The sequence below is a fragment of the Vulpes lagopus genome, chromosome 8 (assembly GCF_018345385.1).
Source record: "Vulpes lagopus strain Blue_001 chromosome 8, ASM1834538v1, whole genome shotgun sequence".
Lineage (NCBI taxonomy): Eukaryota > Metazoa > Chordata > Mammalia > Carnivora > Canidae > Vulpes > Vulpes lagopus.
This window is the reverse complement of record NC_054831.1, coordinates 107,605,691-107,617,623: the sequence shown is the minus strand read 5'-3', so window position 1 is coordinate 107,617,623 and position 11,933 is coordinate 107,605,691. Positions and strand designations below refer to the sequence as shown.

General features: G+C 51.8%; 1 protein-coding gene across 1 annotated transcript; it reads left to right on the top strand.

Annotated features, from left to right (window-relative positions):
* Positions 1-4,173: 4,173 nt before the first annotated feature.
* LOC121497895 (testis, prostate and placenta expressed) lies at positions 4,174-11,689 on the top strand. The gene is made up of 7 exons (XM_041767658.1): positions 4,174-4,411; positions 8,258-8,319; positions 8,614-8,788; positions 9,217-9,278; positions 9,491-9,555; positions 9,910-9,942; positions 11,060-11,689. Exons 1-7 carry the CDS (start codon positions 4,189-4,191, stop codon positions 11,088-11,090), a joined length of 651 nt encoding a protein of 216 aa, XP_041623592.1. The 5' UTR covers positions 4,174-4,188; the 3' UTR covers positions 11,091-11,689.
* The last annotated feature ends 244 nt before the right edge of the window (positions 11,690-11,933 follow it).

Here is an 11,933-nt window from a genome sequence, read left to right as displayed (position 1 = left end):
CAGGTGGAGAGGGAAGCTCCAGGTTTCCAGCTTTTCCCTATTCTCCACATCTAAATGCCTTGCTAGAAGGAGAGCATGGGCGTCCCACCAGAGGTCCCACTGAGCCACCACATCATCCTGACTTACTTGCTCAGATGCCGACCACCAGCCAAGAATTGCCTTCTCCCTGTCACTTGCAGCTCATCTCTCAGACACAGGGGGGATTAACTGGCAGCAGCGGGACAGGGGCCGTGTGCAAAGGATTAGCAGGTGCCCAACAGGGGTGGGGAGGTGGCGGTGGAAGACAGGAGCTCGATGGCCAGGCAGCCAGCAGCAACCTTCCAGGGGCCAACAGGGATCTAGGCCCCAGGGAAGGAGCCCCATGTGGCCCTCACTGGGACACCATGAGTTGCCAGGGGACCTCTCCAGGTTCCAGGGATCCAGTGTCCCACATACTTTGGGCAAGCCACAGAGTGGCCAGTGGAAGAATAAGAGCTTCATGTCCCCACGTGATCCTGGGAGATTCTAGGTGGCAAGGGCTTGTCAACTCTCAATCATCAGTGGCCGGAGGCACCCCAGCCTCCAGCTCCAGAGCCAGGACTCAAGCAGAATCTCTCCGGCCCTGAGTCTTCTGCAACTTCCCAAGGTAGCTGGCATGGGAGAATGTTCTTTCTGCCAGCAAGGCTGAACACCAATGGCAGAGCTCAAGCTGGCCCTGTGCCTCCTCTGTAAATACATCAGGTTGCAGGGGATGAGGGCTCCTCCCATGGTACCTGTGGCCTGCAAGTACCTGTGGCCTGCAAGTTCATGGTACCTGTGAACAGCAAGCTCTTCAGCTCTGCCCGGCCTGCAGGCAATGGCCTATGTCCTCAGTGATAATCACCCTTGCCCCCGGCTTGACAGAGGCCCATGCAGAGATGGCAGCGGGTGGGGACAGGGGAACAGAGACCAGGAGGTGTTGAGGGTATAGCTCAGGCAACTGGGTGGCAGATGATACCGTTTACCTAAAAGAGGAAGGCTGGGGCTGCGAGGTGGGGGGAAGAGTTTTGGGGGGCAGGGGAACTCACGAACTCTAGTAAGATGTCTGAAGAGACTTCCAAATGGGAATGTGCAGTAGGTGGCAGAGTTGTGTGTGTGTGTGTGTGTGTGTGTGTGTGTCTGTGCATCTGTCTGAAGTTTGGGAAGATGGAAATGTTGGACCTATTAGCTCAGCAGTAGATGCTGTTTAAAGCCCCAGGACAGATTGAGAACCCCTGGGAAATGCAATGCAGCTAAAGAGAAGGGGACACAGAATCCTGTAGCACATTTTGAGGCTGAGAAGAGGAAGAGGAGCAGGAAGTGAGGGTCCTGCAAGCCAAGGGGAGTGAGGTGCTTGGGAAGGGGTGATTATATGGGACCCTGCATGAGTGAGGCTTGGCCTGTGCCCCTCTCTCTAGGCTGATCAACCTGGAGGCAGCGGAGCCTCTGGAGAGCAGGCAAAGTCAGATGTGCCTGGGGGAAGAGTAAGCGGCTCTAGGGAAAAGAAATGAACATACTTTGGCCGCACACCAGTTTGGATGACCCTCATGTACATGAGGGAAAGGGGTCAGACTCAAGACTCCGATGATCCCAATATACAAAGCTCAAAAGGGGCAAAATTAGCCTGTTTTGTCCATGGCTGCAAACATGGGTAGTAAGATGACCAAGAAAAGCAGTGATGATGTTTTACAGCTAGAGAGCAGTTACCTCTTGCAGGGGGTTGGGATGGATAAGGGGTGTGTGGGAGCTTCTAGGAGGCAGCAGGGCCCTCCCTGTTTCTTGCTTTCTTTAGCTGACATCAATTTAAAAAATTTTTAAAAACAAATTCCCGAGGTATAATTTATATTTTTAATATTGACCGAGCTAGGCATCCTGTTTGAGAACATTGTCATCGCCCCGATGAGGCCCTTTATGCTTGATGGGCATCACTCCCATCCTTAGCCACAGCTCTAGACAGCTGCCAATCTGCACCGCCCCCCAGATTGGCCTTTTCTGGACATTTTATATAAATGGATCATACAACATGTGTAGTGTTTTTTGTGTCTGATTTCTTTCATTAAGCATAACGTTTTTGAGGATCACCCACAGGGTACCATGTATTAGTACTTCATTCTTTTCAATTCCTGAGTAACCCATGGAAGAGATATACCACAGTCTGTTTATCTACTCACCAGTCAATGGCCACTTGGGTTGTTCCCACCTACTGGCTATTTGAAATAATTGGCATGAACATTTGCATGCCAGTCTTTGTGTGGACATTTTCAGTTCTCTTGGGAAGATTCCTAGGGGTAAAATTGCTGTGTTGTGTAGTAATTTTATGTGCCAGAAACTGCTAATCTGCTAATCTGTTTTGCAAAGTAGTACCTCTTGTCTTGATCTGAACTCTCACTTTATAAATTATTAGTTACATTATATACTTTTGCACTTGCTGCATTTGTTGTATTTTATAACTTTTAAAGAACCAAAAACAAATTGGGAGTGGGGTGGTGAATAGAGGCAATCCTGGGAAACTTTTCTCTAAGGGGTGGGGCTTGAGGATGCTGTCTGGAGCTGTATGCAGTCCTGGAGGTAGAGCCCCTAGGAAGCCAGATCCTGGGTGACCCTCACAAGGGGTGTCTTCCAGGACCCAGCAGCCTCAGCACCTGGGCAGGTGTCTGCGGAGCATATACCAATACAGGCAAATAAGCTAGACTTTCCCCAGGGTCTCTTCACCCTTGAGGTCCATTGCCAATAATTGTGACTGGGGTGGTGGGCAGGTCCCAGGGCTTTCGTGCCGGGCTTAGGCACTCATGACCTCTCTTTCCTAAGAAGGAGGGAGGGAGGCTCTAGGCCTACAAGGGGCCAGGGCTAGGATATCACCTGTTAATCCCTAGCCTGCTGAGGCCACCACTCTCTCTGATCCCTTTATGCTGACCCTGGATACTGACTACTGCTAATCACCACCCCTGGAGACCCAAGGGCTGGCAGGCAGGGCAGTACCCTCTGCTCTCAAGTCTGCAGGAGGGCTCACAGTCACCCTGCATGCCAGGGCCTAGGATCTTGCCTGACATAGAGCCGTGTGAGGCCCTGAGAGAGATAGTGACTAGCCCGGGATCACACAGCATGCCCTGGCTCGCCCTGGCAGGGCCACCTCCAGGGAGGCCTGCTTCCTGTCTGACATTTTTCAACACACCTGGCTTGAGCTAAGGCCTAGAAGACAGCAACCTTCAGGAAAGCCAAAAGTGGTAGCCAGTGCACAACACCCCAGGTAGCTGGCTCCTCTCCTGGGAGCCTACCGTTGCCAGGGTTGCCGAGGAAGAGGAGGCTCCCTCACAATCAGGTGGCAATGGGCATTGTCTCTCTGCAGAATGTTCCTTTATTCTCCTACTGTATGAGGTGCTGGGGCCAGCCCATCTCCCTGCCTCTTCTCCCCACTGAGCAGTCGGAAGAGCAGAGAACCCTCACAGACCTGTGCACCTGCAAACCAGGTAGCCACCGTCGGAGGGTGAGGAGCAAGGAGTCCTTTGTGTCCTCTTGTCCCTGCCCCACTTCCCGTCCCCCCCAGGCAGGCCCGCACCCTAAGACAGCTTCCCCAGGGCCAGTCACCTTGCCCTCTCCCTGCTCTTCCACCATTTGAGGTCCTCGCTCCTCCCACCCACCTACCACTCACCTCCGTCTCACACGTCTAACTGGGTCAGGCAGAAAGCAAGCTGACTCAACAAATTCTCACTGAAGTTTCAATGACTGAAAAGCCATGGGAATAGCCACTCTTTAAAGGGAGGTGCTGAGTAACCAGCAATGTTTTTCTAGTCCCTATCTCTCATGCCTCGCCCCTGATTTAAAACTTTCCTATGCCTCCCTGTAGAATTTTGAGTAAATGCCAGATACTTTAGCTAAGGCCAGAAGTCCATAATTAGCTACCCAGAGGCAAACTGAGCTAAATCCTGAAACCACTTGCTGTTCACGAATTAAGAATAGACTCCCATGCATCCTCTTTTAGACCATCCCCAACCACATAGCCCCTGTACTGACCCATCAGAGCCCTTAGCAAATCGTGTGTGCATGGGTGGGCGTGAGTCTGAATGCCCCCAATATCGCATGGGAGCCCCCAGCTCTGGGTAGTCGTGTTGGACAAGAAAACAAATCTGCAGGGCCAGGGTTGTGCTACCCTATAGAAGGGTGTTGGGGTCGGGGTGTCTCTGCTCCCCAGCCATGGCCCGCATCATCGACCTGGTGCCCTGGGATGACGGCTCCACGCACATGTATGCCTCCCCGGCCATTCTGCTGCCTGTGGAGCGGACACGCAACCAGTTGGCTGGCGTGAAGCAGCAGCTCTACCACCCGGCCCTGCCCAGCCTGCGCCGCATGGACATGGACTCGGTCAGGGCCTGCCTTTCCGACGAGCACTGCCAGTCCACCACCTACTGCCGCAAAGGTCCAGCCACCTGGCTGCCTCTGGGCCTTGGGGGAAGGGGTGGGTGGTTTCGGGGGAGAGCCCTGGTGGAGGGAACACCCGGAAGCACGGTGGGAGGGTGAGGGGTTAGGGAGGTGGGAGAGGGGACCTGCCCAGGCCTGAGCCTCTGCTTTCTTATTAGGAAAATGGGATAACAGGGCCTGCCTCATATTATGGTGAGATTGAAACAAGCTAAGAGAATAGGGGACAGGAGGGGAAAATAAAAAGAGATAAAATCATAGAAGGAGACAAACCATAAGAGACTCTTAATCGTAGGAAACACACTGAGGGTTGGTGGAGGGGAGGGTGTGATGGAATGAGCACTGGGTGGTACATACAACCAATGAATCACTGACCTCTACCTCTAAAGCTAATAATATACTATATGTTAATTAATTGAATTTAAATTTAAAAATAAACAAGCTAAGAGAAGCACTTAAAGTTGTGCCAAGCATATAGTACCTGCTCAACAATACTATAATGGTGGTTACTCTTGGAGAGAGAAGTGTGAAGTCAGTAGTCGGGGTGCTAGGGATGATCATAAAGCGATAGTGAGGTCTTCTGTCCGATGTGCTGTCTGTGTGGAAAGGGAAGAGAAAGACCCTCCTCACACTTGCCATGAATGAGCTGTGGACAGGAGAGAAGAGCCTTTGGGATGAAAAGGCTGCATGCACCCGAGGAAGAGCCCTTCATCTACTGAGGAGCTTGGGTGTAGAGGTGGGGGTGCCTGTGAGTGAATGAATGAATGGATGGATGGGTGAATGAATACATTTTCATTTTCAGCACATTTATTAAGCACTTGCTTTGTGCCTGATGTTCCTGGGGAATCAGGGAAACAAAGGTATCCTAGCTAGAGGGGTCAGTGTGGGTGGGGGGGCCTGGAAGGCAAAACCTGCCCCAGGTGTTGGGGGACCTTGAGGGGTTTGGTAGGGCCAAAGGACAAGTTTGGAACGGCAGCAAGAGCCAGGGTTGGGGATGGGGGAACTGTTGTTAAGCTCAGAGGCCTGGACCTTGGAGGCACAGGGGAAGTTCTGAAGACTTCAAGTAGGAATGAGGTCTGAGCAATCTGGGGGTGGAGAGGTAGAGGATGGCCCAAAGAGACCAAAGATGAATGGGGGCTGGGTAGTATGACAGGGAGCGACCACAGTCTTCAGGAAGGAGTGACAGTGTGTTGGCCACTGGAGAGGGCTCGGGAAGGTATTTAGGAGATAAAGACAGGATTTGGTAGCAGCGTGGATGAGGGGCAAGAGTAGGAAGTCTGGAACCATACCCAGTTTCCAGCTCAGGTGACAAATGCGGCAAATGTATCATAGACTGCATGGAGATCTCTAGAGGTCCCATGCAGAGCCCTGGGGGGCCAACATGGGAAGTGCTGGAGGTGGGTGGGGAAGCAGTGAGGAGGGAGGGATGAAAGGTGAAGTGGAGCCCCCACACCTGGCCCTCTAAGGGGGAACAGCCATGGGGCTCCCGATGACTGCTGCGTGGGAAGGCTCAGCACATTTCTTCCAATTTCCTGGCTTCTCTTGGAAGTCAGGAATCTAGATTTCTAGGGAAAGCTCTTGATTTAGATATGTATTTTATTGCAAGCATATGCTTTTTAAGAAAGTGATAGAGGAAAAATAAATAAATAAATAGTAATAGGGTGGCTCAGTCAGTTAAATGTCTGCCTTCAGCTCAAGTCATGATCTCAGGGTCCTGGGATCGAGTCCTGAGTCAGGCTCCCTGCTCATCAGGGAGTCTGCTTCTCCCTTTCCCTCCGCCCCCCACCCCCTGCACTCGTGCTCTTCCTTTCTCAAATAAACAAAATCCTTTGAAAAAGTAATAGAGTCACAGGTTCAAAATTCAAAATGTTGTAACAATGTACATCTCCCTCCACTGCAACCCACCTGTGCTTACAGGTAACCACCGTTTCTAACATACCCTTACACTATTTACCAATATGAATACAAACATATATTCTTTTGCTCCCCAACTTTTTGTTATAAATATGTTCCAACATAGAGAAAAGTTGAAAGGATAATATTATGGACACCCAGTGCCTTCCACCTTCTCCAGTTAATCTATTACTTTATTTGGTTCATCTCTAACACACACACACACACACTCACACACACTTCAGCAAGCAGTTCCCAGTGACAACCTCCTATATGACATAATACCATTTTCACATCTAAGAAAGTTAACAATAATAGCACCTACTCTTTGCTCCATATTAAAATGTCCCAAATGACCATTAAAGATGTCTTATAGCTTTAAAATCTTTCTGGAACCAGGCTGCAATCTAGGATTGTGCACTGCAACTGGTGGTTATGTATCCTTTGTGGTCTGAAATAGTCCACCCACTTTCCATTTTTCCCTAATATCGACTTCTTTAGAGTTCAAAACAGTTATGTTGTATACAGTCCTACGTTGTGAATTTGAGTGATTGTTTCCTTACAATGTTGTTTACCATAATTGTTTTCTGTAAACTAGAAACTAGGTGTACAGGCTTGGTTAGCCAGGTAAAACATTGCTGGCCAGAATCTTGCACAGGTGACGGATGCCATGTTTGCCCTAATGCTTCAGCAGGTGACAGGTAATGCTATTAGCCCACTATTCATGATGCAAAGTTTGATGACTTGGTTAAGGTGGTGACCTGAATATATATTCTTCTCTGCCTCCATCATCTCAGTTTTAGGCTTTCAAGCAAAAGATAGCATACAGCATATATTCTCATGCATCTTGGAGGGTCTCGTATGGAGAACTTCCTCTATTTTAAGTAGCTGCCTAGTAAGGAGGTATCATAGGGTATTTAATGAGTCCTTTAATGACAGACACTTGAGCTGTTTCATCATTCTCTGCTACAAACAATGCTGAAATGGGCAGATCTTTTACCCACATCATTTGCCAGTCATACACCAGTAATGTGGGATAAATTCCCAGAAGTAGGACTATTAAGTCCAAAGGTATATGAATTTATACTCACATACTCCTGATAGATAATGCCAGTTGCTTTCCATAGGCTGGAATCAATTTATACCTCCTCTGGCAATGTTAGGGCAGTGTCACTGTTTCCGATAACTGCACTAACTTTTGGATTGTTTCCAATCTGATAGGCAAATACTGGCATCTTAATGTAGTTTGAATATGCATTCATCTTATTGTGAATGAGGCTGAGTGTCTTTTCACATGTTTTAGGGACCATCTGCACTCCTTGTGTTTGTGTGTGAACCACCTATGCATATGGCTTGCCCATTTTTCTTTTCTTGTCTCGATTTCTAGCAATTCTTAGGGCAATTGCTCCATCTGTAAACTAAACGGGAATATTTTTTCCCCCATTTGTCCTTTGATTCTTGTCAGTTTTGCTGAGCAGAAGTTTATGTTTATGTAGTCAAAGTCATCAATCTTTCCTTTTTGGCTATTGGATTGTGAGTGAGTTGGTATGGCCTTCCCCACCCCAAGGTTATAAGGGAATTTACATGTTTTCCTCTAGTACTTTCATGGTTTCATTCTTTTACATTGAAATCTTTGAACTACTTGGAATTTATCAGCTGTAAAAGTAAAAATCTAGGGACACCTGGGTGGCTCAGCAGTTGAGTGTCTGCTTTCGGCTCAGGGCGTGATCCCAGAGTTCTCCTGCTTCTCCTTCTGTCTATGTCTCTGCCTCTCTCTCTGTGTCTCTCATGAATAAATAAAATCTTTTTTTAAAAAAAGTAAAATCTTATCTTGTTTTTTTTTTTTAAGTTGTCAAAAACTCCCAAAAGCTTTTGAAGCAGTGTGGGCCAAAGATCTCCTGAATGGGTGCACAACGGGCTGATGGAGGAGACATCTCTTCTTTCTCTTTTTCAGATGATTTTGACAATGCCCACTTCACACTTTTGGGTGTCCCCAACAAACCCCTGCATTGCTTGGTAAGTGTCCTTTGCTCCTGGACCTCCCTGGGTTTGCTCAGGAGAGAGGATGTGAAGGTCCTGCGTGCGCCCAGCCCCAGAGTGCCTCGGGTTCTTCAGCCGCCTGCTTGGGCCCCTTCCCCCCTTCCCATGTCCTTTAGGGGGCTTCTCGGGCTCTGGGCCAGGCACCTAGGTCAGACGGGCCAAGATGTCAGTTGCGGTCTATAGGATGGACTGGGTCGCCCCCGCCCCCCCCCCCCCCCCGCCAAGCTTCTGCACCTACCCACGCGTTCCTGACTCCCATGGCCCCGGCAGGACATCACGGCGACTGGCCAGAAACTCCGCAACAGGTACCGCGAGGGAAAGCTGGTACCCATTGCTCCAGGCATCAACCGGCTGGACTGGCCCTGCTTCACACGCGCCATTGAGGACTGGTCCCGCTTCGTGTCCGCCGCCGGCGAGTTCAAGCTGCCCTGCCGGAGCAGGAAGGGTCAGTCTCCTGGGCCCGGAGGATGCCCTCGGGGAGGGGCTGGGGGAGACCCGGAGCTCCAGCTGCGGCGGGGGGCATCGGGTGGGCTGCGACAAGGACCGCGGGGAAGCGGAGGAGCAGCTGGGGCGCTTGGAGCGGGCAGGACCGCGATGGGAAGAGGGACAGAGATGGGGCTCGTCCTGGGGGGGGGCAGGGGCCAGGTCCCGCCGGAGGGAGCCCCCTGGGAGGAGGCCGAGCGCGGGGCGCGTTCCGGTCCGGGGGAGCAGGGGCGCGGGGCGCGGCGGGTCCCGGCGGGGCAGTGGAGGTGGGACTGGCTCTCCCACAGGTGTGGGCGTGGTTTGGGCCGGGGGCGGGCCTAGTAGGGGCGGGGGCGGGGCGGGGCGGGGGCGGGGCGGGCGGGGCGCTGGAGGCTGGTGGTCCCCCCGCAGGCGAGAGTTTCAGCGGCTACGCGGTGCGGTACTTGAAGCCGGAGGTGACCCAGAACTGGAGGGTAAGGAAGATCTGCGCGCTGACCTGTCCCTGGGGGCCAGGAGGTAGGGGAGGAGAGGCCAGCACGCGGAGCGGGGTAGGGGAGAGGTCACCCGGAGCAGAGTTTTCCAGGCCCCAGGGCCAAGATCTCTGGCAGAGAGGGCTGTGGGGGCCGGGGAGGGGGCCAGTGTCCCCCTCGGCTCACTGCCCCCCCATTTCTCTGGCCCGCGCCAGTACTGTCTCAACCAGAACCCCAGCCTGGACCGCTACGGACAGAAGCCCCTGCCTTTTGACTCCCTGTAAGTGACACCACAAGCCCTAGGACCCCATACCTGGAGGAGGGAGGATGAGGGCTTGGCCACTCTCCTCAGAGCACATTTAGGGACCCTTGAATATGTGAGACCCGGGAAAACTGCTTGGTTCCAATACACCACAAGAAAACAGCAGTTTCAAAATGGATAGATGTTTAATTCTCATCAAACGGTGCATCCTGTCGTCCAGTCCCTGGCAACCCCACCCTTTCGGAGTAGAGGCCTTAGGTGGGACAAGGGTGGAATGTAATCCTCCCGGTGGGATGGCGCCTCCCGAGATGGGAATGAGGTTCCCGGAGAGGGTCGCCCCCACCTCGGGCTCACCTTCCTCTTCTTCCACAGGAACGCTTTCCGACGCTTTGGCTCTATCTACAGGTAGGGGAATGACCCCGCCCCGCTCCACACCCAGCCACTCCCCAAGGGGCGGTGCCCAGATAGCCTCGGGGCTCAGGCCATTCTCAGACCCCTCTCCACTCCACTTCACCCAAGGATTGGTACCTCCTGGGTGATATGGGGGTGCCGAGCTGCTTCCCTCCAGGGAGATCTGCACCTGCCCAAGGTGTGGCCTACTGAGAGATGGGAGCAGAATGCATGTCCCACCCAATTTGGCTCAGGCTGGGCCAAAAGGAGAGGGCTTACCGGGTGGAGATCAGGGGCCAGAGAAGTAAACAGACATATAAGAAACATGATAGAGAGAACTTAAAGTCCACCTTCCAGAATGGGGGTAGGTGGGAGAGGCTGAGGCTCCTGTTCCCAGCAGGACAGTGCAAGGTGTTAGGCATCTTGGTCATTTGGCCATCTCCCACCTACCTAGCCCTCTTTCCTGCACCACAGCAGTACCACATTCCTTGGTGTCACCCAAAGTACCAGTACACCCAAGTACACCAGGCCTTTGCTGGTGCTGTTTCAGGGCCTAGATGATCCTTCCTTCTCTGCCTGGAAATTTCCTCCTCATTCTTGAAAGCCCAGCCTAGATGTCCCATCCTCCTTCAAGCCTTCCCTGCCCCTCTACCCCGCCCCTGCAGCTCAAACCCTCAAGGTGGGCCACCACAGGTGCATCCCTATCTGATAAGGATGCAGAGTATTGCATTATAGTTACTGATGGAAAGCCTACCTTCTCTCACCCACCCTGTGCACACACAGGGGAACACTTTCTGATATTTTACTATGATATAATGCCTGCCAGAGTAAGTGCACTAAAAGTTTGAAAAATAAGTAAAGCAGGGCAGGACTGGGGATCAATGAGAAACAAAGATGAGGCAAACTGGAAGGGGAGGGGACTTGAAAGTCAAGCAGAGTCTTAGAAATTATATAAATAAAATGAAATAGGGAGCTGTTGAAGGCTCTTGAGCCAGGAGAGGCAGGATAGAAGCTGTGTTTTCGGAGCCTTGAGGACAGGAAGGTGGGGTGGGGGGCAGGCCTGCAGAAGGACAGCCTGATTTTCCCCAGGACACCCTGGAGGCCCCTGCATCAGCCCTCCTTCTTTCCACAGCCGTGTCAACTACCAGACCCCTTGGCATTAATCTGTGAAAAGGAAGCCAAGCCTCAGGCTGCTGGACTATGTCATCTCAGGTTCTCCAGCAGGACGGAGGGTATATGGTGGCATCACTCATCTCCCTAAGAGTTCAGCCTGACTGGAAATAAACCTAGTAATAATAGGCCAGGCCCATGTCTATGTTTGTGTGTGCATGCACACATGTGTTGCAGGGACTGGGAAAAGATGATGGTATCTTACCTGTACCTGCCCCCTGCCAACTCCTGGAGGACAGTACGGAGGCTAGAAAAAGATGTCTCATGACCCCAAGTAGAGATCCAGGGTCTTCACCCCAAGACTCAGCTGGTAGTGAGGTGTAGAGGCAGCCTGGGAATTGCATTTCCCCTGTGCCCTTGTTAGCTGCTTGCAGCCCCACGACCAAGCCCCCTCCACCTCAGGCTCTGAACTTGGTCCCTAAGGAGAAAAGAGGAAGTTTGAAAGGGATTTTAGATACCTCTCTGGGAAGCTTTCAGCAGACCAGTATAATCTGGGGGACTTCCCTCGGCCTGGCAGGCTCTGGGGAGCTAGATGCATCTCTGGGCATGGAACAAGAATTGTCTATTCTATCCACATAGCTTCAGGACTAGCCCTTACATCTGTCCACTGCACTACAGAAAGGAAAGCATGATGTCCTGGCGACAGCCATCGGCACTCCTGGGCCAGGTCCAGAATGATGCCACTCAAAGGGCTAAGGAAGAGTTTCTCTGGCATGGTTGGGGGATTAGAGAGCCAGGATCAATGCATAGCTCCCAGACTTTCCAGACATCCCACCTGCATCCTGCTTGTGGGCAGTCTGCAAAGACATATAGCCACCAAGCTCTATGACTATTTG

Excerpts from the sequence above, each read along its gene's own strand:
- LOC121497895 (XM_041767658.1), top strand. The coding sequence starts at position 4,189 with ATGGCCCGCATCATCGACCTGGTGCCCTGGGATGACGGCTCCACGCAC. Across the intron at positions 4,412-8,257 it reads CACCACCTACTGCCGCAAAG|ATGATTTTGACAATGCCCAC; the intron begins GTCCAGCCACCT and ends TCTCTTTTTCAG. Across the intron at positions 8,789-9,216 it reads GCCCTGCCGGAGCAGGAAGG|GCGAGAGTTTCAGCGGCTAC; the intron begins GTCAGTCTCCTG and ends GTCCCCCCGCAG.